Consider the following 27,596-nt stretch of genomic DNA (forward strand, 5'->3'; position numbering starts at 1 on the left):
TGCAATCAACTTCTTTGCACATCCCTTCATCCCATAACCTAAGCTACCCTCCACTATTACAATAGCTACATCCACAACAAAGTTCAATGTTGTTTGCCCCCTCTAAAATTCTATTGCTTCTTGAGCTAGATCTAACTTTGTAGGTTTGGGACCGGGCTTATCCCCTTTACTAAGAGACCCTCCAAGCGATTCCCTAATGTTAATCTTCAAGGCCAAAGGATATATTTCACTCTATAGCATAACATAGATAATTGTCGACAACACACCAAGTTGTAAAACTGATAGCATGTTGAGCACAAAAATCATATTCAAACAATGTTGTTCGTTAGTGAAATAGCTTCCAATGAGTTGTCAAAGGTAAGCGCATTCGAAGATGTTGCTAGCGAAGTGGTACATAAGGTTGTAGACATACCCTAAGTAATACCATTTGAATACAAAATGTTGCAAACTTGATGTAGAAACACTATGCATTAGCAATTGTACTTAGATGATTGCATACAAGCCATCCAATGGGAAGGGAAGCCTTTCTATCGTGATTGGAATGAAGTAGGATTTTAGTGGCTTTGAAATCAAAGTTTAGGAAGTGGGTTAAGGAAGAGAGTGTTTGTCTAGATTGGACATACATAAAACAACTATCAAAGAAGTTAGTTTGGCCAATCATACTTGACGAATGGAAAGGGTTCTCTTCCACCAAAAAACAACTTGAGATATTGCACATTGATGAGGAATATGTCATAAAAGCGCGTAAGACATGTTTAAGGATGTCAAATTTGCAGTTTAGCTAGGTGCTTAAAGAAAGAATATTTGTGACACAATGAAAATCAACCTACAAGGAGAACATGCAAAGCCCACATGTACGCCTAGACATTGTTACATTGTAAGACCATTAAGAGTGATGAAGAAATTGTCACTTACCCATTTGTCTAAATGATACATCTCTAGAGTGAAAGGCAAGATTATCTCAGCTTCAAGATGTGTCCAATGCTCACTGGGCTTTTTAAGGTAGTAAGGCACAATGAATTTTCTTGTGTGAAAGCCCATCTCTAACCTACATGAGCTCCTTGTCACCAACATGCAAAATGTTTGTAGCATTTAGGGATGATCATAGAGTATGCATCAAAGATAGTAGAGTCCACAATCTAAAAAGCATGGCTTAAAGCAATAAGATTTGGTCAAGTACTATTTCATAATCCCTATAAATGTAAATATGTATGCAAACCAATTATATTTGAGAATGCAAGCATGCGATCATGATGATGATGATGTGTGTGTGTGAATCTACAATCACTTGACAGAAATTTCTGGATTTTTTGCTTTACTTTCTCCTCCTCGGCTGGATTGCTCACTTTTCATTGCTCAGACTAGGTTTTGGGCTTTGTGGATTATCTATGCTGATTTTCATTCTGCATAGGCTCTCTCTCTCTCTCTCTCTCTCTCTCTCTCTCTCTCTCTCTCTTCTCAATACTCAGTTGATCTTCCTGGAAATCAGCTGATCTCTTTCACTACTACTTTTGACTATATGTCTCACCTTCAAAGATATATCTATTTATTATGATACCTTTAAATGAAACAAGCAATCTATCATTAAAGAATGCATTTTTAATTATATTTTGTTAGCTAAACAGACTTAGCCCCTCATGGAGATCTTCTCATTGATCAATTTAGCTTCTACTTTCCACATAGGTACATAGCCCTACCAAAATAGTTACATAATTCTGCTTCTTGTATATAACTGAAATAGCAGAATAGCATTCAAAAATCACAGTCAACAAAAACAATTCTGGATACGAGGCAAGCTGCAAGTCCATTACAGAAGAAGTCATCCAGCCAGTTTGCAGATCTTTATGCTTCTGCTAGGTACAACAGCCTGCAGTCCAGCAGGTCAATACAATAATATTGGGAGCATCATGCAAGACCAATATAGAGCTGTACAGGCCTCTAAGCATAGCCACCTTATCTTGCCTTTCAAGCTTTCCATCAGTGTCAGTGTGTCACAAGTAGCTTCTCAGCTGTGTCTAAAGCTTCTCTTGGCAGCCCACTTACACCAAACTCAGTTCATTGCATACTTTTGTGTCCATGCTCTTGCTGTCTCTTCATACCGAGCTCTTTGGTTCTTGTAGATGTGAGCTATTTCTGGAACAAGAGGATCATCTGGGTTGGGATCTGTAAGTAAAGAACAAATGGATAACAAAACCTTTGAAATTGTTAATGCTGGGCTCCATTGCTCTTTCAGAATGTCAAGGCAGATGCTCCCATTTGAGCTGATGTTGGGATGATAGACCTGCACACACTACAACCCTTGAACGAACTGAAAGCATGTAACACTAAGCTAAGATTCACGCATTGCAGACACTTAGCTAAAGCAATCAATTAGAAAAAATTGCAAGTGTGTCTTAAGTGACAAGTTAAGATTACATGTCTCGCCTTTGGTGCATTGACACCCCACATGCAAGTCAAAGCAATCAACTAGAAATAATCTGCTGCATGTTTGGGCAGGCAGATTACAATCATGTATATAAATATTGGTGCACTAACACCAACATTGGTGCAATAGCATATACTAATGCTTATGAGTGGGACATGGAAAATACTCTCCCAAACATTTTATCATAAACATTGGAGGATGTAAATAAAACACTCAGAAGAATATTTAAGCTGTTGTATGATTATAGGAAACTAGGTGGAGAAAAACTATTCTCAGTTTTCTGTTGTAAAACATGAAGCGTTAGGAAACAACACAATTGCAACCTCCTACTCCCTTAACTAGACCTCAGTCCAGTTTAAATCTGTCCTTCAGAGCTGCGCAAAGAGACAAACTAGGCCTCATAAAACCTGGCTCAAATTACTGATCAGCTGACTCTTCCCCAATTGAGTAGCACAGATGATAGAGTGGCGCACTTTGTGGCTCAGCTCCACAATATCCTATGATTTATGATCACAGGGAAGTTTTTGGGTGAGAACCCTCATATTAGCAGTACAAAATGCAACCTCACTAACATTTTTTTTCCAATGCACTAGCAGTAGAAAGGAAGATCCATTATGTACTATTGCATAGCACATTTCCTAATATTTTTCCAATTTGCAGACATGAAATGATCATTGAACCCTCATGATGACCAAGTGCTCTGACACATCGTGATGAAACAAGGCATCTATAGTAAACTTGTTGGAATACCAAGGCAAAGGGAAGCAGAAATGTCAGAAAATGGAGTTTTAGAATGGAAATTGGGGGAGGAATTTCAGATTTTAGTAGTAAAACCACACATAGGTACTTTAATACATCAATGCACTAAATGCATGTACTGTAAAAGAGGGTAAATGGCATGAGTTGGTGGTGTACTGAATGTGTGTAATGTGTGTGTGGTTGAAGTTGGAGAAACTTGAAAGAGAGAGCTGAGAGAGTGTATGTGTAGGCTGGGTTGTTTTGGTTGGGTTAGGCACCCCACTCAGGCAGGGCTGGAGGAGAGAGTGCTACTATCTTTTGTAGAGAGTGCTACTATCTTTTGTAATCTAGAGCACCAAGAAATTGCCCGTTCCTCCAGCCCTGCCTGAATGGTAAAGAGTGCTACTATCTTTTGTAATCTAGAGCACCAAGAAATTGCCCCATCAGTCAAGGTAAATATATACCCACTAGTAGACTTGAAAGTATCCGAGTCACCTGTCATGTATGCATCACAATACCCCTGCAGATATAACGTACACTTTCCATAGCAAATACATTTTCTTTGTGTGCCCTTAAGGTACCATAAGATGCATTTCATTGATTCCCAATGTGCTTTGCCAGGATTTGACATAAACCTACTCACTATTCCCACTGCAGGAGCAATGTCAGGTCTAGTGGCAACCATAGCATACATAAGTGATCCATAAGCTGAAGCATAAGGAACACCCTTCATAGACCTAGCTGCCTTATCATCTTTTGGGCAATCTGCTTTGCTAAGCTTAAGATATGGTAGTAAAGCAACACCAAGGGGCTTAGCATCTACCATAGAAAAATGATCAAGTACATTGATGATGTACTTTTCTTGAGAGAGAAATAAGAGTTGTTGCTCTCTATCTCTTGTCACACGCATGCCCAAAATGTGTTTAGCTGCACCCAAGTCCTTAATGGAAAAAGCTGAATTCAGCTGTTTTTTCAATGAATTAATCTTGCTTTTATGCTCACCAGTAATAAGCATATCATCCACATAAAGCACAAGTATAATAAGGCTTCCATCATCAGCCTTCTTAATATATAAGCAATGATATGTATTACTTCTTTGAAACCCATGTGAGAGCATGAAGGCATCAAACTTTTTATACCATTGTCTAGGAGCCTGTTTCAAACTATACAAGCTTCTCTTAAGCTTACATACCAAATGCTCCTTTCCTTGTACAACAAAACCTTTGGACTGTTTCATGTACAGCTCTTCTTCCAGATCACCATGTAGAAATGCAATTCTAACATCCATTTGATCAAGTTTAAGATCCATAGATGCTACAATGGCAAATAATACCCAAAGAGTGGTCATTTTGACAACAGGAGAAAAGACTTCCTAAAAATCAATGCCCTCTTTTTGTATATAGCCCTTAGCCACAAGTCTTGCTTTGTATTTGGGTTTGCCATCCACACATTTGATTTTATAGACCCATTTGTTAGGAATGGCTTTCCTATCCTTGGGTAATGAAACCAAATCCCAAGTATCATTCTGATACAATATTCATGCATAGCTAGCTCCCACTTTTTCTTTAATTCACATGATAAAGTCTCTTTATACATAAGAGGCTCACCGTCATCTGTAAGTAAAATGCAGTCCAAAGAGAGATCAAACCTTTGTATAGGTCTTTTGACACGTGTAGATCTTCTTACCCAATGATCTGTGTTATCAAGTAATGGATCCACATCCAAAGGAATGTCAACGGCCTCATTATTTGGTTGCTAAACTACATGTTCAGGTTGCTGTAATACAAGTTCAAGCTACAGTAATTCATTTTCAACATGCTGATTTTGTTGCCCTAGCTGATTTTCAACATCCCCTTGTTGCCCAAATTCATTTGGCTCAATGATGATATGCTGATTCTCATAATCAGTATCAAATGGAGCTGAATCTTCAGTGGATTGATGACTTTTCAAAAGGCTGATCGTGCTGAAACTTCACTTTCTTTTTGTCTGAGTCATTAGATGTGACATTTTTCAGCAGATTTGACTCACTAAATACCACATCCCGATTGCGTAGCACCTTTTTTATGCTTGGAACCCAAACTCTATAGCCCATTTTACCTTCATCTCCATAATCCATAAAGATGCCTCTATGAGATTTCATGTCAAGTTTGGTTCTGCTATCAACACGTACATGTACATAGTATTCGCAGAGCCAAAGACTTGCTTAAGCAAAAAAGCGAGGCATTGGATACTTTTAAAAGGTTTTATGTATTTGCTAGTACTCAAAAGGATTTAAAATTAAAATGCATAAGAACAGATAACGGAAGAGAGTATGTATTTGAAGAATTCAATAAATTTTGTGATACCAATGGGATTAAAAGGGAACTTACAGCTCCTTATAATTCGTCATCCAATGGTGTGGTTGAGCAAATGAATCGCGCGTTATGTGAGAAGATACGGTGCATGCTGTCCACAGCTAATTTCCCGCAATTATTTTGGGGAGAGGCACTTAAAACCGCGGTGCATATCTGCAACCGATCTCCGCATCGTGCACTTGAAAGTGGCATTCCTGAAGAGGTTTGGTCTAGCAAGCCTTCTTCATATGATGGTGCATATATCAAAATGGACTAAATCCAAGATACATACCTTCCTAGAGGCTCCATGAGAGTATGGACTCTTTACATGTTTACCCAGAACACAGTCATTACAAAAGTGGAGCTTTGAGTTTTTCACATCAACTTTTTCTAGTGAAGAAAGTGCCTGCAAATCCTTTTGGCTCATGTATCCAAGATGCTTGTGCCATAACTCCATGTGTGACTAGACTTCAACAATTGCAACTAACTTTCTAGGAAGTGCCTTGCAGTAGAGATAATATAGAGTCCCTTTTTTACCACCTCTAGTGACTAGCATAGACCCTTTCTGTATTTTCCACATTCCACCACCAAAAGTAGTAAAGTAACCTTTGTTGTCTAGCTACCCAACTGAAAGCAAGCTTTTCTTGATGCCAAGTACATACCTAACATCATGAAGGATCAATTCTTGACCATTTTCAAGAGCCAAGTGTATGGTGCCCATTCCTTCAATATCACATGCATGATTGTTGCCTAGGTAGACTTTTCCAAGATTACCTTCTACATAAGAAGATGAACGCTCCAAAGATGGAGTTACATGAAATGAAGCACCGTTGTCAACAATCCACGGTTGTGACAAACCATCATGAGATGACAACAAAGTATCTATCACATCCGTTTTAGTGATATACATGTCCTCCACTGTCATAGCATGTGGATCTCAAAATGCAACCATCAAATCAACATCTTTATGTTGGGAATAAAGGCCTCGTGCCTTTTAAATGTGCTCAAATGTGAACACACCCTTAGCACTTGTACTTACACATATATATCTATCTAAAAACCTAAAGGTACGCTCTCGTCATTATACCTAAAAACGTGTTCACTCTCTACTCTGCTCTCTCTCACTCTCTCTAGCTCTCACTGCGCGTAGGACAGTCTATCTCAATTGTTGTGCCTAATCTGTCCCTACAAACTGATATCAGAGCTGCGGTTGAGGTGTTCGTGCCTCTCGGAGTTTGAACAAGAAAGGCAAGCAGTAGAGTCACCGACATGACATGTAGGCGGTGGCAGCGGCAGATGGCAGTCAATCGCAGCGAGAGCAAGCGACATGTTGGAGACCAAGCGACAAGTGCAAGGCAATTGACCTGTGCAAAAACGTGACGGGTAGCAACTGACAAGACGACAGCCACACGTCAGACGAGCTGACAACACGCAACAAGGCGGGATGGCACGGCAGCTGACGGGCGCCAACGAGCGTGCAACCAAAGTCAAACGGGCAGCTGTCGACGGGGGGGTCCTGCGTCCTGCGCGACTGACGAGCTCCAGGTCACGCGACCCACCTGGCAGGTCAACGGATTCGTCATAATTTTCTTACAAAATAAATTTCTTCTTGAAACTCCCTTTGCCCACTGACGAGCATTCATACGTGTAAGCACAATTAGGATTTTGGGCAAATTTAGGCCCAAAAATTTGTGGCTTTTTACGAATTTGGGGGTCTCAACACAGAATTGAACAATCTGACTCAGAAATAGCAAAGTCGGTGCACATTTGCTCAGGAATTTTGGGGCTTTTAGTGAAATTCTTTCAATTTCACTGAAATTAGTACACGCACGACTTGGAAAATTTGGGGATTTGTCCAGATTTGATGCGAGCAAGATACAACAGTGATATCTATCTCAGAAATTGCAAGAACTTTGTGACATTTTGTCTCCGACATTTGGGGCTTTTCATGTATATGCGCAAATTGGGCTGAAATTTACCCAATTTCTCAACATTGATGCACATTGGACCCCGTGCAATTTGGGGCTTTTGCAGTTTGGGCAAAATTTGTGTAGCATTTGGGAATTTTATGTACATGCAGGTCAAATTCCGTGCAATTTGGACATCAACACTTAGTAAAATTTGGGGGTTTTGCTGAAATTGCTCTATTTTGTCAAAACTAGCCTGTCCTATGCATGACAGAGAAAATGCAAATGTGTGGTTGATACTTTGAGCACAAAATTTTGGGGCTTTTGACCGTTCGTGTTAAATTTTATGCCCGTGGGTACATGTACAACAGAAATTGCAGCTGAAATTTTGGGATTCCTCATGTAATGTGATGCACATGCCCTTGAAACAGTTGTAATCAGTTGGATAATGCTGTAGCACATGGTTTGGTATGTCTGAAAATTTCATTACAGATCTGAAATCCGTGCTTCTGCGTGGTCATTTCTTGCTGATTGGTACTTCTTTGTACCTTGGTCACTTGGAGTGACAGTTTGGGCCTGCATTTGCTGGTTTTTTTGTCACATTTGGGCTGAAAATCATGGCTAGCAGCAATAACAGCAGTAATCTTATGCACATAAAGAAGCTTGAAGGCACACATAACTTTGCAGTTTGGCAAAAGCAGTGCTACAATATCCTGTTACAAAAGAAGCAGGCAAAGCCGATCAAAACCAAAGGGGCAAAGCCTGCGGACATGGATCAAGACGATTGGGATGAGTTAAATGAGCTTGCACGCTCAACCATAGAGCTATCGATTTTTTATGCCTTGCTCTTCAACATTGAAGATTTGGATTCTGCATATGCTATATGGACTAGATTGGAAGAACTGTATGTACAAAAGAGTTCTGCAAGCAAAGTGTATTGGCTGAAAAAGCTTATGGATTTGCATATGAAAGAGAGTACAACAATGTCTACTCACTTGAGTGAGTTTAACTCCATTTTCAGCCGGCTGGTTGCCTTGAAGTTCATGATTGATGAGGAATTTAAGGCTACTTTCTTGCTTTGCACTCTACTAGAGAGTTGGGATGCATTTAGGACTACTATGAGCAATTCTAATGTAATCCTTTTGTATGCTGATGTAGAGAGTGCTCTACTTATGGAAGAGATGAATCAGCAAAACAATGCATCCAATAAGTCTTCCAGTGCTTTACATACTAGAGGCAGATCACAGCAAAAGGGCAAATATGATGGCAAGGGACGCAGTAAATCACGTGGCAAAGATGTTGAATGCCATCATTGTGGCAAGAAGGGTCACTTTAAACGTGACTGCTACAAATGGAAGAAAGAGAAAGGAAAAGGCAAGAAGACAGATGATAGCAAAGAAGAGAAGAAGGACAGTCAGCCTAAGAAGAGCAATGTAAAAATTGAAGAGGTGAATATAGTCACTCATAACAGTGACAGTGGGAGTGACGTACTCTTTCTCTTCACACTTTGGTACACATGCTTTACTTGCAGATACAGATGATGACACGCATACCTGGATTCTCGATTCAGGTGCTTCCTCTCATATCACCCCTCATCGTGAGTGGTTCTTTGCCTATACAGGGGGTCGACATGGTGTTGTCCATCTTGGGGACAACTATGTATGTGAGATTGCAGGTATTGGCAATGTGCAGTTACAGTTCCAACATGGCTTTGTCTTTACACTTCAGCATGTATTGCATGTACCTCACCTCAAGAAGAGCTTGATTAGTACAAGGCAACTAGATGATGATGGTTTTCATACCACCTTTGGTGATGGAAAATGGAAGATCTGTAAGGGATCTAGGGTTATTGCCAGAAAGTTGCAAGAGTAATACTTTGTATCCACTTCATGTATCTAGTGTGCGTGACCATGTTGTTACCGTGACCGAGCAGCCAAGCGTTTCTTTGTGGCATGGCCGGTTGGGGCACATGAGTTAAATAGGAATGAAAGTGCTTTCTCGTTTGGATTACTTGCCTTGTCTTTGTTATGCTGATTTTGAGCATTGTGATCATTGCATTTATGGCAAACATGCACAGACGTCACATAAAAAGTCTCTTTCTTTGAAATCTTCTCCTCTAGAGTTAGTACATTCAGATGTATGTCAAATGCCAGGATTATCTTTAGGGGGAAAGAAATATTTTGTTACCTTTATCGATGATGCTACACGGAAGGTATAGGTTTATCCCATTCGTAGCAAGGATGAAGTGCTTAACAAGTTTAAAAAATTCTTGGCATTGGCTGAAAAACTGACAGATAAGACACTTGAGTGTCTTTGCTCTGATAATGGTGGAAAATATGTGTCCAAGGTCTTTCAGGCATTTTGTGACAGCAAAGGAATAAAGAGGGAGCTCACTGGCTCTCATAATCCGCCCCAAAATGGAGTTGTAGAGCGTATGAATCAGACCATACAGGATAAGGTCCATACAATGTTGTCTCATGTTGCATTACCCCATGGTTTTTGGGTAGAGGCTGTTATGACAGCCATTCACTTGATTAATCGGTCACCAAACAGGTCTTTAAGGGGGGGAGTTACCCAAGAAGCGTGGTCAGGCAAGCCACCTTCATATACTCATCTGAAAGTGTTTGGCTGCAAGGCTTTTGTGCACATTCGTAAAGAAAAACGCAGCAAACTTGAGCCAAAGTCCTCTAAATGCCTTTTCCTAGGATATGGTGACAAGGGTGAAATGGGGTATAAATTGTGGGATCCCGAGAAAAGGAAAGTAGTACTCAGCAATGATGTTATCTTCCGAGAAGATCGCATGCACAAACAGCCCGAAAAGACGGAGGAGGTCCGTAGGGTTGTATTCCGGGAAGAAATACCTTTTGGACAGCAAAATGTGTCCATTGTACAGTAGCAAATACCTGCTGTAAAATGAACCTGTAAATGCAGGAAATGATCAGCCAGCCATTGCCCATGAAAATGAGCCATTACATGTGCAAGAACAACCAAGACAGCAAGCTGTTAATGCTGATTTGCAGGCTGAAACGCCAGGACAACATGCTGAAGATGGAAATTTGCAAGAACAGCCAGCAAACAATGACCAGTGCGTTAGGAGATCGTCTAGGGCTACTAGACAACCTGACACATTTGTTCCTGGTGTAAACAATGTGGCTGACTATGTCATATTGACAGACTGTGGTGAACCGTCTTACTTCAAGGAAGCAATGGACAGACAGGACAGCAAGAAATGATATAAAGCCATGTTGTCAGAGATGGAATCTCTTGAAAAAAATGGCACTTGGGACTTGGTGCAGTTGCCTAAAAGGCAAAAAACCCTTCCATGCAAATGGGTTTACAAGATGAAGGTCACTTCTCGTTCCTCACTAAAATACAAAGCAAGATTGGTTGCAAAGGGGTACAAGCAAGAGCATGGAATTGACTTTGATGAGATTTTCTCCTGTAGTCAAGATGACTACATTGAGAACCGTTTTGGGCTTGGTTGCAGTTGAGGATATGGAGCTCATACAGATGGATGTAAGGACTGTGTTTTTACATGGTGATCTGCATGAAGACAGATATATGCAGTAGCCTGAAGGGTTTGTTGAACAAGGGAGAGAAAAATGGTATGTAAACTCAAAAGGAGTTTGTATGGGCTGAAACGAGCACCGAGAGAATGGTATCATAAGTTTGATACATTCATGCAATCCCAAGGCTTTCATAGAAGTCAAGTGGATCATTGCTTGTACACCAAGAAGGCAGCAGATGGCAGCCTGATTATCTTGGTTTTGTATGTTAATGACATGATGATTGCTAGTAGGGATACTCATGCCTTGGATTCATTGAAGCAAAGTTTTCATGGCAGCTTTGACATGAAGGATCTTGGTGATGCAAATCACATTCTTGGCATGGGAATACTCAGAGATAGATCGAAAGGCTTACTCTATCTAACTTAGCAAGAGTATATCTCCAAAGTTTTGCAACGTTTCAATATGGAGGAGGGGAAAACAATTGGGGTTCTATTGCCTCCATATGTGAAAGTCAGTGCAGAGGATAGCTTTGCATCTGATGATGAGAAGGCTGAAGTGGCCAAGATACCATATGCTTCAACTATTGGTAGTTTGATGTATGCTATGGTTGCTACATGTCCTGGCATTGCCTTTGCAATGGGAGTGGTTAGCAGATACATGGCAATCCCTGGCAAGAAGCATTGGGATGCAATGAAAGGTATTACGAGATACCTCAAAGGCACAAAGGAGTTATGACTGCTTTGGAAAGCAGAAGGCATCGGTTGTTGGCTTTACGGATGCAGACTATGTTGGTCATGCGGATTGGAAGTCCACTTCTGGGTATGTGTTTACTTTCACAGGAGGAGCAGTCTCTTGGATCTCCAGGCTACAAAAGTGTGATGCATTGTCTACTACATAGGCAGAGTATGTGGCTGCCATTTAGGCATGCAAGGAGTCTTTATGGCTTTCACGTCTGGTAGGAGAGCTTGGCATCACAGAGTTACTTATTCGCCATTGTGATAGTCAGAGTGCTATCATGCTAGCATGGAATCCTGTCTTTCATGCAAAGACAGCACATACAAGTGAAGTACCACTTCATTAGAGATGTACTTGACAGCAAGAGCATTGAGCTTGTCAAAGTACATACAGATGAGAACCCTGCAGACCTCACGAAGGGTCTTCCAGCAGAGCAGTTTGCTCATTGCCGACAGATGATGGGAGTTGAATAGATATATGTATTTCAGCTTTGTACATACCTAGACTTAGCTGATTCTTTTCTCCTCTTAAGGCACATTGCCTTTAGGTGGGAGGTTGTTGGGAATAAAGGCCTCATGCCTTTTAAATGTGCTCGGGTGTGAACACACCCTTAGCACTTATACTTACACATATATATCTATCTAAAAACCTAAAGGTATGCTCTCGTCATTGTATCTAAAAACGTGTTCACTCTCTACTCTGCTCTCTCTCACTCTCTCTGGCTCTCACTGCGCGTAGGACAGCCTGTCTCAATCGTCGTGCCTAATCGGTCCCTAGACTTTATCCTCTTATATCTCATCAATAACGACACTAGATACCACATTTGCTTTTTCTGTCTTGTTAGGGATAGAGCTACCATCCTTGCATTCTTTTTGCCTTTTGCATTAGCCTGCTTCTTGCGTTCTTGTTCCCTTTTAAAGTACCTACAATCGGGTTTTTTATGCCCTTTGTAACCACATTGATAACAAGTTATATCTTGCTGTTTTTCCTTGCTTTTGCTGTGATTTTTGTTCTTATTTGCAGCATTAGATCTTTTTTCAGTTCTTCCTCTTACATTGTAGGCTAATCCATTGTTTTCCCTACTTGCCTTGCATCTAATCTCTTCATTGAGAATAGAACTACACACACTATCAAATGTCAATTTGGAGTTATTGCTCAATGACACGACCAACGCTTCCTATGAATTGAGCAACGTCGTGAGCAAGAAGATAGCCCTCAATTTAGGATCAAAAGCTGGCAAGCCTCCATCCTGTAAACTGACTCAAAATACCAGTGAAAGCATTCAAATGCTCTGAGGCTTACTTAGACTCATCAAGCTTCAAGTTGACCAACTTTCGCATGAGATGTACCTGATTGACAGGAGTTGTATTCTCATAAGTAGCCTTGAGTTTCTCCCAAACTGCATAGGCAGTATCAAGCCCCTTTATATAAACCAAGGTATCATCTGTGATTGCCATTTTAATGTAAGTAAGGGCCTTTTTATTCATTTTAGCCCCATCCTCATTTGGCAAAGCAACAAGCTTATGTTCTACCAAAGCATCATCAAAATCCTTTAGAAAGAGTATACCCTGCATACGATCTTTCCAAAGATCAAAGCCATTGCCATCAAATTTACAAATCTCAAAGAGATTCTTTGTGTCAGATATAGATGCACTGCCAACCATCTTCAGCAATAAAAAACTGCAATAAAGTACTGAATGCTTCCAGTCAATAGCAAGGCTGTTGAATGTAATAGCAAGTACACGCACTTGTACTTCCAAGGTGTCCAAGAAGCACATGTTTAGCTATAATTTCAGTCTCAAGTACTAATTACAGCATATATACGAATCAAATCTAATACATTTGCATTAACGACAGCTCCCACTTCAATAATACATCACCATAATGTCCGAATGATGTATATATCGTTGTTTCACTGCATAATGAGCATTCAGCAATACATATACCAAGAGAAGCTGCCCTTTTACAACATTTGAAACATTCAAAGTTCAAAATTCTCCCACTCAGAGTGAATCTGCTGCAAATTTCATTGTCAAGTCTCAAATCAACTCAAAATGCATCACCAATGTGGAAAGTCTCAAAATTTTTATAGTAAATCTGCCCCAATTGCATCAATACACCTTCCCGAGCATCAAATGCAGGTAAATGTTGCAAAAAATTTACAAATTCTGCAAAAGCCCTAAATTTTCAAGAGTTCACAAATTTCAATGAAATTTGCTCAACTGAGCAAAATTTCACTTACACGTGAAAAGCCCCAAAATTTTTGAGGCCTATACACACAATGTCTGCAATTTATGGGTCGCGACTGTCACTATTATGTGTGTCCCACACCAAATCTGGAAAAAGCCCCAACTTTCACGAGCAAATTTGCACACATTTGTGTTCTATGCTTGCGCATGCAAATGCCCGGTAGAGAAGGGAGAGAAACAAAAAATTTCTTATTTAAAAAAAAGGTCGTTGACATGCTGATCTCCCACTTGGCCCCATCAGCCCGTCACACGCTGCCTGTCATACGCCTAGCCCCGTTGACCTGTCGCGCTGGTCCGTTGGTCGTCTGCTGGTCAGCCCGTCTGACACCGCGTGCTGGTCAGCCCCGTCGCCTGTCTGACGCCTGTTGTTGGCCCTGTCAACCTGAGCCTTAGTTGTCACCTGCAACTAGCGCATGTGGCTATCTCCTGCAACTGGCGACTATGGCTATTGCCTGCAACTAGCAACTACTACCTATGGTAGACGTTGTTACAGCTACATGACTACCGCCTGCTTGGACCGTCATGCTCTAATACCAGTTTGATAAGTATGAGAAGAAGCAAAGAGAGCACACACATTAATCTAGGTACACCAGGAGTTTGGTGAACAATGAGTAAGTGTGAGAGTAAGAGCCGACATATAGGTGTGTACCAGTGTGGTACACACAAAGAATAAAATAATGTATTTATACTTAGGGTATGGTACACTTACCGCAAGGGTGAGTTCAGATGTGTAAAGTAATATACACACAGGAGAGTGTAAGGGGCCTTTACACCCAACAATAAATAATCTCCTATACCTAGCCCACTCAATCACACAAACTTGTTCATGAGCTAACTAATCTACCCAATCATTCTTCCAAACAGCTCACGTGGAAGACCAGGTGAACTTGAAAGTAATTTATAGCACTTTCCAGTATTTAATTACTCCACGTCTTATTGAGAATTTGTAAAGGATGAAACATCCCCACTTGCTCGTGTCATTCAACTTTATTATGCTAACATTGTGGGCACTCACGCACATAAGACTCAACCAAAGTCTTCATGGAGAGCACCCTACCATGGCACAAAATAAACCTTGATCCGGGCAAGTAGAGGTTGCAATTAGCTTGCTAGCTACAAAACCTACGTGAAAAACACTCTTCCTCACCAAGAAACCATTGCATCATCTCTCATTATACCATCTAGTCTCACTCTTTTCTTTCATGAAAGTGATAAAGCAAGAAAGCACAAGAGAGAAAGAACAAGAGTTGTGCCAAATGAGGGAGAAAGAGAGAGAAATGGATGATGAGAAGAGAAGATAAAGAAAGAGAGAGGTTGTAACAAACTCAACCACCCACCTCAAATCCCACAACACAAACCACTTTTTCCTTTTCTTGCATTATGATATTGAAATTTGCATACATTGGACTAAGGTCTAAGAGAACCATTAATTTTGAAATGGGACAAAAGGTGTTTGACGTTTTCTTTTTCCTTTCACAATATTTAAAAAGCCTTGGGCTTTCACATACGTAGACTCGCTAATGCCCATACTTTTACATTGCTTCATATATGATTTTTGACAAATGCCACAAATACAAAGAGCCATTATATAAAATATATTTCCATCACGAGTGAAATTTTTAAGCCTTTCTTTGCACATATATCATGGTTATCATTCCGCCTACACTAACAAATGAAATGTCTCCATAAACAAATTGAAGAAGAACCACATACTTAAAAAGCCTTGGGCTTTCACATACGTAGACTCGCTAATGCCCATACTTTTACATTGCTTCATATATGATTTTTGACAAATGCCACAAATACAAAGAGCCATTATATAAAATATATTTCCATCACGAGTGAAATTTTAAGCCTTTCTTTGCACATATATCATGGTTATCATTCCGCCTACACTAACAAATGAAATGTCTCCATAAACAAATTGAAGAAGAACCACATTCATCTTTTGAAAAAGTCTTTATCTTCATCTTCCTTCATTAATCTTCTTGTCTTCTTTTCGAAGGAGAAAGAAATTAACACACTTAAGAAAAAGAAAAATCACACTATGTCGTATTTTCCTAGGTCACAAACACTTCAAATAAAATCATACATCATACAAAAGATAAGACTTTTCCACAATTTGGAACAACATATGCATCACACACAATATAGCTTAAAAACTACTATTCTATGGAGCACAAAAATAAAACTGGAAAAAGATATAACTATTTCGTACACCCTCGCTAAGGATATGACAATGAAGTTATCCATCCACCCAAAAAAAAAGGTAAATTCTTATTAGCAATAAAACAAAAAAGTAGAAAAAAATAACTTTGCATGCAATTTGATGAGCAAGAAAATTCTTGATGATGATGAAGGGGCATGAAGACGATTGAAAGCAAGCACAAGAAAGGGCTTTTATGAAAAGGGTAATTGATCATATTACATATTTATATTTATGTTTTTGTTTTAAGGTTAAGAGTTGGAAGAATAGAATGCCACATGGGCATACGGAAAGAAGAAGAATTGTGAAGAATAATAATGTTGCGTGAAGAAAGGGTGATATGGAGGCAGAAGATGCTGCAAGCTGCCTGGCACAGCACGGGGGAGTGTTTTTGCAATGTAGGTCTCAAAGAGCTCCTTGCATGAACACCGGGTTTGATTTGCTGGAAGAAGATGTCAGGACCAGAGAAAACAAAGATGACAGAGCTGCATGGGGAGGCGGAGCAGAGCAAGGGAGGCACTGTAAGTGAGGAAAGGAAGGAAGGACAGGTTGGGCAGGCAGGGAAGGGCTGAGGGGGGTAGGCAGAAGGGAAGGAAGAGGAGCAACAGGCAGGGAAATATTTTTGATTTAAGGTTAAGAGTTGGAAGAATATGATGCCATGTGGGGATAAGGAAAGAAGAAGAATCGTGAAGAGTAGTAATGTTGTGCGAGTAGAAGGAGATGTGGAGGCAGAAGATGTTGCAGGCTGCCATGAGAATTACGTAGCATGGGGGAGTGTTTCTGCAATGTAGATCTCGAAGGCTGCTTGTGTGACCACAAGGTTTGGTTTGTTGGAAGAAGAGGTTGGGACCAGAGAAAAGGAAGATGACAGAGCTGCATGGGGAAGTGGAGCATAGCAAGGGAGGGATGGGGAGGCAGGCAGGGAAGGGTGAGAGGGGTACGTGGGAAGGAACAGTATAAGGTTAGGGAAGAGACAAAACTTGTTTGGGCTGCCACTCGGTTTAAACAAAGCACAGGGCTGGACAGTTTTGATGTTGCCAGTCTTGAAGGTATGGTTGGAACAGAGTTGAATGTTGACAGGGAAGGAGCAAACAGCATGATTATGATGGCCTCTGTAAGGAATTTGATGATGAGGGGAGGCTGATGCAGCAATTGGTACAGAGAAAGTCAGAGCCAAAAAAACAGGGATCACAGCCTTGAGATCTATCAGGAAGTACAGCTGTGTGGAGGGCGTTCAGATGAGGGAGGTTGCCACCAAAGAACACGATAAGGGAGCATCTTTGGCAACAGATGGGCAGAAGAAGAATGACATAATGCTCTTCATCATCTTCTTCTCTTTCTTTCTTTTGACATCAGCATATATTCTTGAAGACATGTACCTAGAGCTATTGAAATCTTCCATAGCCTAAATGGTTCTCCAAAAACCTTCTTTCTTACAAGCTCCATAGCCACCTCTTTCTCAGCCAATGCACCAATGAGGTCCTTCTTCCACCCTTCTATTGCAAAAGGTGCTCCCCTGTCGTGTTCTTTGGTGGCAACCTCCCTCATCTCAACTCTCTCCACACAGCTGTGCTTCTTGACAGATGTCAATGCTATGATCCCCGTTTTTTGGGTGCTAGCATTCTCTATACCAATTGTTGATTCATTAATAAGTTAATGCTAGCCCAAGGCCAATTAATGTTGGGACCATTAAATGTCCCATGGCAATTAGCACATTAATTGTGAATGGGCACAAGCTAGTTCTTGGGCAAGGTCAAATGGATAATTAATTACTTTTCAAAATTTAAAATTTGAAAATTAATTAATTAATGCCCAAAATTACAATTAGAAAGCTGCCATGGCAAAAGAGGCTACTAGTCGTCAAAATTACCCATGCATGCTGAGAGAAGGTTGTTTGGGGGACTGGCTAAGGGTTATTCGAGCACTCAGACACTGAAGGAGGAAGAAGCCACTATCAAATGAGCTCTAAGAGAGGCAACAGCTGCTCGTGTAGCATGACAAGATAGGCGCAGCAAGTTTTCTTCATCGCCTTAGTGAGCTCTAGCCCATGTATACCCCCATGAGGTTACATCAACGAGAGCTTTCTTTACCAACTAGGGTTCTCCTTTTTAGCATTTAATAGCTTGTAACTTTCTTTTGCTATTCATTTACATTTACATTAATATATCATAGGTCATTTTGGCCTTTTGCAAACATTAATATATCATTTCACACACACACACACACATCTATGTGTGATTGCAATAGCCACTACATTGTCCAATGCAGGCAACATCTAGCCGCTCCCTCACCACAACTGTTGAACCCGACAATTTTTCTCTCTACTTAACACCTTCTCACTCCTCGACACCAACATCACCAAGCTTATAGCCATAAAGTTAACTAACACTCACATTAGCAATAACATTTATGTGACATTAAAAGTTATGATCATGACGGCATTAAATTTTAGCATTGCAATAACAATAACTACTACAATAACATTTGAAGATAATGCTTATGTTAGCATTAAATGTCAAAGTTAAAAAGTCAATGATGCTAATCCAACCAACAAGTTTTCAATTACCAATTAAATCTATCATAGCCTTGAACTGGCAGCCCTTAGGGCTCTAATCGTTAGTACCACAAAAATACTTGCCCTTAAGTATCACCTCAACACAACCCTAATAGGAGTACCAAACAAGAAGTGTACCTTCTCGTACCCACCACCTACAACACATGCCCCTCGTGAACGCCCCTCTCACTAGTACTATCCCGTATAACCCTATGCAAGATGAAAGCGTACTTGTCTAGCGTAGACCGTCACAGTCCTGTAAACAAACAATGGTTTTGAGCATGTTATCGAATCTCATACTAGATAGCATGTTGATGCTCTAATACCAATGAAACGTCCACATGGGATCCAAACTGCACACAAGACACAACACAAACTATATCCACAAACAAATGAGTGGACATCAGACTCACCTCTCAGACATAAAGCCAAATGGACTCACCCCCGAGCCTGACAACTAGCAACAAACTAGGTCATGAACCCATTCCAAGGGCTGCTCTTCTAGAAGTCATCGATGAGCTTTGACTAATCACAATGTATGAAATTTGTCTCAGGTTATGTACACTTAGCCAATTAAACTGCAGGCTGCAGCTCAAAGTACCTTCACTAGTATTTCCACCTCACACATGCCATTTGCATGTCTACATGGTCTGAAAATGTTGCACCAACATCAAAGGCTTCAAAGAAAAACAAGATACTAATCTAATCATTCTCTAGGTAAGACACAAGGTCCTAAATGCAAACCTTAAGAAATATGAGAGCCCAAAAGGTAGAAGAAACCTTCAAATCTCACATTACAGCAATCATATGGATGTGTACAAGGTATAGGCTGTAGATAGCATATCCACCCTATGCTCCAGCCCCATGCGCTCTCCAGTACACTCCCATACTTTGGGTCAACAAATTAAGTCCTTGACCAATCCTCAATTGGGGACAATCAATTTTCACTCCATCTCAAGCAGCCATGGACACTCTTGCTTGCAGTCCCCAATCCATGTGCTCACGCTCACACTATCCAACACTCACGATCTTGTTGTAGACTCACCAAGGTCAACCACTATCAGTCTAGATCATGAAAGTGCTCAAGGAGTCGAGAAGATGATGGTTCAATCCTACCTGCCATTGCCATAAATAAACAAAAACCCAAGATGCTTTTTTGCCCAAATAATTGTCTAGCTACCAATCTACCTACGACTTGCACAATTGTCCTCGATGTGAGGGATCTCAACAAGGCAACCTACTACGTCTTGTGCCATCACATGGGACAGCCCACATCATCAGGTGCACTAGATAACTACCAAGATAGTGCCATGTGCCATGTACATTGTACACAAAGTTAGAAACAACCTTATCATGAGAGAGAGAGAGAGAGGATACAAGAATTTGGTGATGTGCATGAAGCATGTATCGACATCCCCCTCTTGCTTCCACTCAAAGGATTACCACACTTTCCTTTGTTGCAACTTGTCATATCAGAGTAAAATGGTAACACATCTTGGCCCAAGTGCTCATTGCATGAGACTTGAGGCACAGCTTCCACCAAAGAGCCACATTTTCGGTAAAACTCTTCGGAGCATCAAGAATTGTGCATGCCTCTATTTGCCACATGGAAGTAAGGGCACTATCTATCTCCTTTACCCAAATTGTAGACAAGCTTTCCATCTCCTTTGCCATTGAAGTTTGGAATGCTCAATCTTTTTGCCATCATTGCTTGTTCCTTCTCAAAGAGGGATATTTGAAGAGCCATCAAAGGGTGTCCCCACATAAGAGACAGAGAGTGGGCGAAACCAGCGCCCCCCCCCCCAAAAAAAAAAAAACTAGGCCCCCCAAGGGGAATGTTCAAGGAGGCTGAAGGAGAAATCACAAGGACATTCAAGGTGGCCCAAACCCTCCCCCTATAGCAAAGAGGACGAAGCATTAGGTTTCATTATGCTCCTGTCAATGAGGTAAAGGGTGTACGATTGCATGCCTTTTTGCTATGCTCACAATCACAAATTATCGTCTATTCTAAATGTGCAAAACACACAATACAATGCTATGTAAAGGAATGCAATTGCAAGCATGTTGATGCAAAAGGGTTTCACTTGGACAATACCCTCACAGGGGGATTTTTCACTTACCTGAGTGCTCTTTTACAATGGAAAGGTCAATGTAAGAATGCATGGGTACATACAAAAGGGAAGGATACCAATGTCAAAGACAGAGTGGAAGACACAACCTAATTGTACCAAGTGCGAAAAGCAACCTCCTCTTAAACCATGGATATCAATGCCAAAGGAGGAGCCACCTCATTGTCCAATCTAGGCTAGATCTTCTCTGTTGCATTCTCATCCTCAATGTGAACACCCCGAACAACATAGTATTCTTAACAATTATAATATTCGTTTGTTTTCAAGACTTAATATTTCAAGACATGGAGAAAACAAATACTTAAAGTTGAATGTGACAATTATTCAAAAAATTACAGCCCTAGAAATGTTAAAGTAACAGAGACAAAATCAAGTGCCACATTTTATGCTAACCAACACAATATTCCTCAGGAGCTCTAGGAAGCGTGGATTTATATTAAAGTCCCAAAGAACTCAAATTCAATGACTACTGACAAATACTATAAATTGTCTTTCAGGTATTGTGGTCCTTTCCAAATTACCAAGAAGATAAGCACCATATCCTATGAGCTGGATTTACCTTTAGAAATTCAAGAGTTCACCATGTGTTCCACGTCAGTAGTTTGAAAGAACGATTGGGACAAGGTGAATTGATTGTTCCAATTGAGGAAGTCTCGTAGCTTGAGCATGCTGCTCGTTTTGTTCCACTCGAACCTAAGTTGGTTCTTGACCTTAGGACTAAACGATCCTAAGGTTGGACCATTTATCTCGAGTATTTAGTCAAGTGAAAAAACTGCCCGAATAAGGAGGCTACTTGGGAGTCAGTACGTTCATTGAAGAGTCATTTTCCTCACTTTGCCCCTAAGGATATTGCTAAGGATAGCAATCATTCATAAGGGGGGAAGTGTTATGTCCTTGGACATCCAAATGGGTGCTAGTAGCATTGGTCACAATGGTTACGCAATGACTTAGTGTGAATGCACTAAGGACACTTCAAGGTTAGGGTAGTTGAGTCCTATTTATAGGACTCAAGGCCCTATTGTGCACATTATTGTGTGATCACCACTCTTGGACTCTTGGCCCATTGGCTAACGTATCTATACACTAGGGTGTTGACCAACCCTTGGGATGTGGTTGTGACTCGAAGTATTGCTAGCTTCCAAGCTCGGGGGTGAGCCCATTTGGCCCTATGGCTGGAAGGTGAGTCCAATGTCCAATCCCTTTCATTGTGAATGCAACTTGTGTCATGTCTTGTGTGTAGGTTGGATCCTAGAGGGACCTTTCAAGGAGGGTCCCAAAAGCTTTTAAGCATCTTAGGTAGTAGGAAGCTAGTTGCTCAAGGCAAAACCCAGCTAGTCTCATCTAATCTAAAGGCAATGGTACTTTGCAGCCGTATAGGCTGCTGCAAATCTACAAGGGTGATGACTCGGATAACACTGCTACAGCTAATCCAATACCCAAAAAAAGACATCTATAAAGAAACGGTAGGAAATGCGAGGAGGAGCATAGTATGTATGACAACACTAAGACACAAAACTCAAAAACATAGAAATTGAATGAAATAATAAATCATGGACAATGCTGATACAATGGAGGACCCTTAGGGTTCCACGTCTCTAGGACCGGTACTGAGGTGAGCAGAGTTGACTTGAAGACGCTGATCGGAGCTTAGAGATGACTGCACTGTCTTTGCTGATCAAGCAACATCACCTGTGGATGAGAATGCTTTGTGAAGGGAGCAAAGCGCAATCCTCCAAGCAGGGGGGAGTCAAAAAAGACATTGGATGATGATGGACAGAAGTAGAGGAAGTGAAACGCGATCCTAAGGAGCTGTAGGTGATGACAAAAATGAGAACCTGCTTCGGATGAAGGCTGCAATCTGACGCTGAAGGGCTGCACAGAGCATTTGTCCACCAAATGCAGCAGTGAGAGGACTGCTAGCTGGGTGCACTCAATGAGGATGATGACACCAGCAGACGGGGAGTCTCCAGCATGGCAAAACACAGGTGTGACAGTAGATTTGGAGTTTCAACACAAGCTATCAGGAAGACTGCCAGCTAGATCAGGCCCCCAGGTACAGCATAAATGATGAAGCATGTGACAACAGTAACTGGAGGCGCCCCAACACAGAAAAAACACAGATCACAGTTGACTAACTGCAGGTCATCGTGGTCAGGAAGAGGTCTCCAGCTGCGGAAGAAGTGGTAGCAGATCAGATGACTGCTGAGCAGACTGAAGAAGATGATGTCAATGATGAAGAAGACCTCCAGATCAGATTGCAGCAGAAGAAAAGTGAGAGAGTGATGTGAATCAGAAGAGTTATCAAAAGGAGGGACAAAATCCAAAACATGCCCTATTTATATGGGGATATTGGTGTGCGAATTAAGTGCCAATAAATACAAATAAAGCCTTTTTGGGGCTGTTAAGGAAAACCCAAATTAAGTGTTAATGCACTGCAATTAATTTTAATGCATGTGAGGATTTTGGTTGCTCAACAACATCTGGCTATACTGAACCAGATGCAGCTTGTTGAAAGGGCTCCCAAGGTTTTTCTTATGCATTCATGTAAGAAGCATGCTTGCTAAAGGAAAGCACATAACAAAACTTGAAATAAGAAACTATACAGAATACAGCTATTACTTGAGGGTGGAGAAGCTCTGGCAACATATGCATACCGGGCGGGGGGCCCGGGTGGACATGTTATAATATAACAACCCAGTACCACTCTGGTGGACTCAATCCAAGTTTTGAATGAGCTCAACCTGAAAATTCTGGAAACTCTTCCACTAACCATTCTACCCCCAAGATTCCTTACACAAACAACAATTTTATAACCATGTGAGGAAGGATCTTGGGACAACCCTGCGGATATTAATAGAGGTGTTGAGAAATAAGGTTGAGAAATAAGGAAAAAGCCTTATCCTTATTTATGGTTGTAAAGTGTGTGTTAGAGAAGGGAGAAGAATGATGATGGAGAGGAGAGTAGGTAGCTCTGATCACAACTAATTGTTTTTTTCGAAGGTCTTCCACTAATGTAAGTTCATCAGTTGGTATCAGAGCTGTGCTCTGTGTAAGGATCCTCCAAATATTTCCTCTTGCCAATTCAGCTGTGAGCTCTGTCCTAATTGAGTAGTCCAGTGGTTCCAAACTCTGAGCTGCTCCCTGCAACTGCCTGGACCGTAGCAGCTGTCGTTGATAGGCATCATGTTCTAAAAGATCCACATGACTGGACACAACTGGACGATAGTCCAAGGATGGAAGAAGCCCAAGGTTGGAGCGAACAATGGTTCGACTAGTAGGAGCAGCAGCAAGAAGTAGAAGGATTCCTGTCGGCTTGTCCCGTCATCTTATGCAGCCGTCAGCTAGCTGCCTCTCAAGTTCTCTAATCAAGAGGCGGGCGGAGCTTTCTTCCAACGGTTATCCGATTCCGTCACATGGTTACAACAGCAGTCCTCATCAACAAGCAAGGAAAAAAAAAAAAGAGATGATGAGGCTGGCAAGCGATCGGTAGCTGAGAAGGAACACAAGGACATAGAATGTGAGACAGGTGTGTCAGATTTTCAGGAAGAATACAAAGAAGCAGAAGATAGTTGTTTGTCTTCCCAAGAAGAAAAGGATTCAGAGAATGAAGATGCCAAAGTAGAAACAGAGAGCAAGGACTATTTTTCAGATTTGGATGTGGAAGAGGAGCCTTAGAGCCATGGAGGTCGTGCAGCAAGGCTTGCTAATCCACACACACAAGCCTAGACAAAGAGAGGCATACACCATTGAGGGAGCAGGGATTTCGTGTTGATGCGTCATGGTAAGTTTACCTTTCCGGCTGTTGACAAAGGTAACATTTCATAAATTAAGCTTCCATGCATAGAGATGCTATAAGCAGAGGTAGCATCCTCTCTGCTAAGAGAATGCATAACGACACCTCATTTTGAATGTATGCAAAATGAACTACAGGTTGCAGCACCCCATATGAGTAGAGCAAGGTGTATTGGTTTGATCTTGGAAGTGGACCAGCACTTTCAAATGCACAGTTAAGAATTTTGACGACTGTTTATGGCCCTCATGAAAGGAACAGACTCCATCCTGTGACATATCTATAATAGATGTAAAATGCATGAAGAATCTACTCAATATCTGTTCTGGGAATGTGTAGAAATCAAGGGCAGGTTCTATGCAACTTACGGAAGGCTATTTGGAGGCCAGTTTTTTGCTCAAAAATTTTGGGAAATTTTCTATAGCTTCAGCTTGATCTGTACTTCTAGTTTGGCATTAAAAAACTGCAGAAAAATTGCAGAAAAATGGTTAATTCTAGATCCGTGTTTTGATGCATTTTGGGTGATATGGACATCATTTGGGATCCGATTTGAATGGTTCTTGTTGGGAACTGAATGTATGATATGTCGGCATCATGGATGGATGTATATGACAATTTTTTGGACACATATATGACAGTCATATTGCTGGAAGCTATTTTTACATGCATTTTTGGACTATTTTTTATGTTTTTTTGGTCTCGGATTGGACCATTGATGTTTTGGATTCAAGCATGCTGCTGAATACCATTTGTGGATACTTTATATTGCTGGTTTTTCTAAATTTGCAGCAGTCATAATGTCTCACACGGCACAGATCACTCAGATTGTGGGAGACAAATTGACCAAAGACAATTATAGTGTTTGGTCTTATAGGATGGAGAATTTTTTGATGGGTAGAGGTCTATGGGATCTCATAACAGGTGATGATGAATGTCCAGAAGTTCCTAAACATCCAACTGAAGAGCAAAAGAAAGCATACAAGGATTGGACAGGGAAGAATAGGAAGGTTTTGCATTGGATCTCCATATGTATTTCAGAAACCTCGATTCCTCATATCAAAAAGGCAAGTACTTGTAAGGAGGCATGGGAAATCATAGAAAAAATGTATGGAACATGTACAAAGGCTCGTAAGATACAACTCAAGCAGAGATTACATGGTGCATGGAAAGGCAATCGCAGTATCAGTGACTATGTGGCAGAAATCAAGCAAATTGCAGAAGACCTTGCATCCATTAATGCACATATTGATGATAATGATTTAATGTCAGTGACACTAAATGGACTTGGACCAGCTTCCAAATCTCTGGATACCTCTATTTCAGTTAGAGGAGGCTCTATGCCTGACTTTGAGGAGCTTATTGGATTACTACTTACAGAAGAAATCAAGTTGGGATTGAATGCATCTAGTAGTGGCAAAAATGCAGGTGGAGACAGTGTTTTCTATCACCAAAGAGGTCATGGCAGCTCATCTAGAGCTAGAGGTTCTTCACTTGGTCGTAGTAATTATGGTTTTGCTCATGGAAGAGGTAACTTTGGTCGTAATGACTTCATGCATACAGGCAAGGGGAGATCTTTCCCTAGAGGTAGAGGACGGTCTAGTCCTTCACAAAGAGATGGCGCTTGTCATTATTGTGGGCAGTTTGGTCATTTTGAGAGGGATTGTTATCATAAACAGAATGCTATGTCTAGGGGTTATGGAAGGATCCAATATAGCCACTATGCAGGCACTTATGGTGGTACAGGTTATGGATCTAGAGGTGGATCGCCTAGAGGTCACCTATTTGCTATGGAGCATGTGCTTGGAAGCACGACTTGTAAAGAAAAATACCCTAACACAGAAACATAAACAGAAATCGTACGACAAAGCACAGGCTGATAAAAAGAACACAGTTAGAGTTAGGGTTAGTGTAACTCAGAGACAATGAACACAGTGAATAAATGAAATGATATGACTACTAATAATACGATGCTCATGCAGCAAACACACTATGCAGTGAATGAATACTGAACCTCAAACCCCTATATCTCTAGGATCAGGGCAGGGGTAATGAGCTGGAGAGTGTGTTGTACTCCGAATGGATCCCAAATCGCAGCAAGGCAACCTCCGGATGTCGAACACCAGCAAATGCAGCAGTGAGAAGCTGGATCTGATGCAGACAACAATGAGAGAGAAAGACTAAAAGCAAAGCCTGCAGGAGAGAGAAATACTAAAAACGCAGGCAAGATAGCCTACAGGAGAGAGAAACACTAAAAATGGAGCCTACAGGAGAGTGAAAGACTGAAAACGCAGGCAGGACAGCCTGCAAGAGAGAGAAAGACTTTATAAAAACGGAGCCTACAAGAGAGAGAAAGACTGAAAACACAGGCAAGACAGCCTGGAGGAGAAAGGCCTGGAGAAGAGAGAAAGACTGAAAACGCAGGCAGGACAGCCTGCAGGAGAGAGAAAGACTAAAAATGGAGCCTGCAAGAGAGAGAGACTGAAAACGCAGGCAGGACAGCCTGTAGGAGAGAGAAAGACTAAAAACTACAGACAAAAGAGAGAAAACTGTCAGGGCAGCAGATGGAGTCTGCAAACGCAACAATTTGCTGGCATGGCATGTATGACAGCAATGCAGATGAACAGCAGTCAATCGCCAGGCAGAAACAACAGCAATCAGCGTGTGGAGGGCTCCAAACAGGCGCCAGACTGTAGGGAACAGTGATGGACAGCAAGGGCTGAGATGTCCTCCATGACCGGGGTGTGGACAGCAAGCTGCAAGCTGGTAACACCTGAAACCTGCAAAAACGAGATTGTAAAAGAGTGGAGGGTTGGCTGTCAATTTATAGAAAATTAGGGTTCTAGATCCTCTCCCACTTAACTTTCTCGATCCGCTCCATGTTTTAGGGTTTTGGCTAAAATAAGCCTAAAATAAGCATGTTTTGGGTTGTTTAAGTGGCTAAGTGCATTTCTTAGCACAACATGACTCACTCTCCTCGTGAGAATGACTAGTTTTTGGATTCAGGAGCTACAAACCACATGA

General features: G+C 41.1%; 1 protein-coding gene across 1 annotated transcript in view; it reads right to left on the reverse strand.

The window, feature by feature from the left end:
• Positions 1-1,759: 1,759 nt before the first annotated feature.
• LOC148016080 (ubiquitin-conjugating enzyme E2-17 kDa-like) overlaps positions 1,760-27,596 on the reverse strand; it is a 31,868-nt gene continuing 6,031 nt past the window's right edge. Inside the window, exon 2 of the mRNA XM_087664023.1 lies at positions 1,760-2,281. Coding sequence (XP_087520149.1) covers positions 2,051-2,281 — 231 coding nt within the window. The 3' untranslated portion in view covers positions 1,760-2,050. The remainder of the gene's footprint in view (positions 2,282-27,596) is intronic.

The sequence above is a fragment of the Lygodium microphyllum genome, chromosome 23 (assembly GCF_053477565.2).
Source record: "Lygodium microphyllum isolate KBCC chromosome 23, Lygodium_microphyllum_v1.1.10, whole genome shotgun sequence".
NCBI classification, from domain to species: Eukaryota; Viridiplantae; Streptophyta; class Polypodiopsida; order Schizaeales; family Lygodiaceae; genus Lygodium; species Lygodium microphyllum.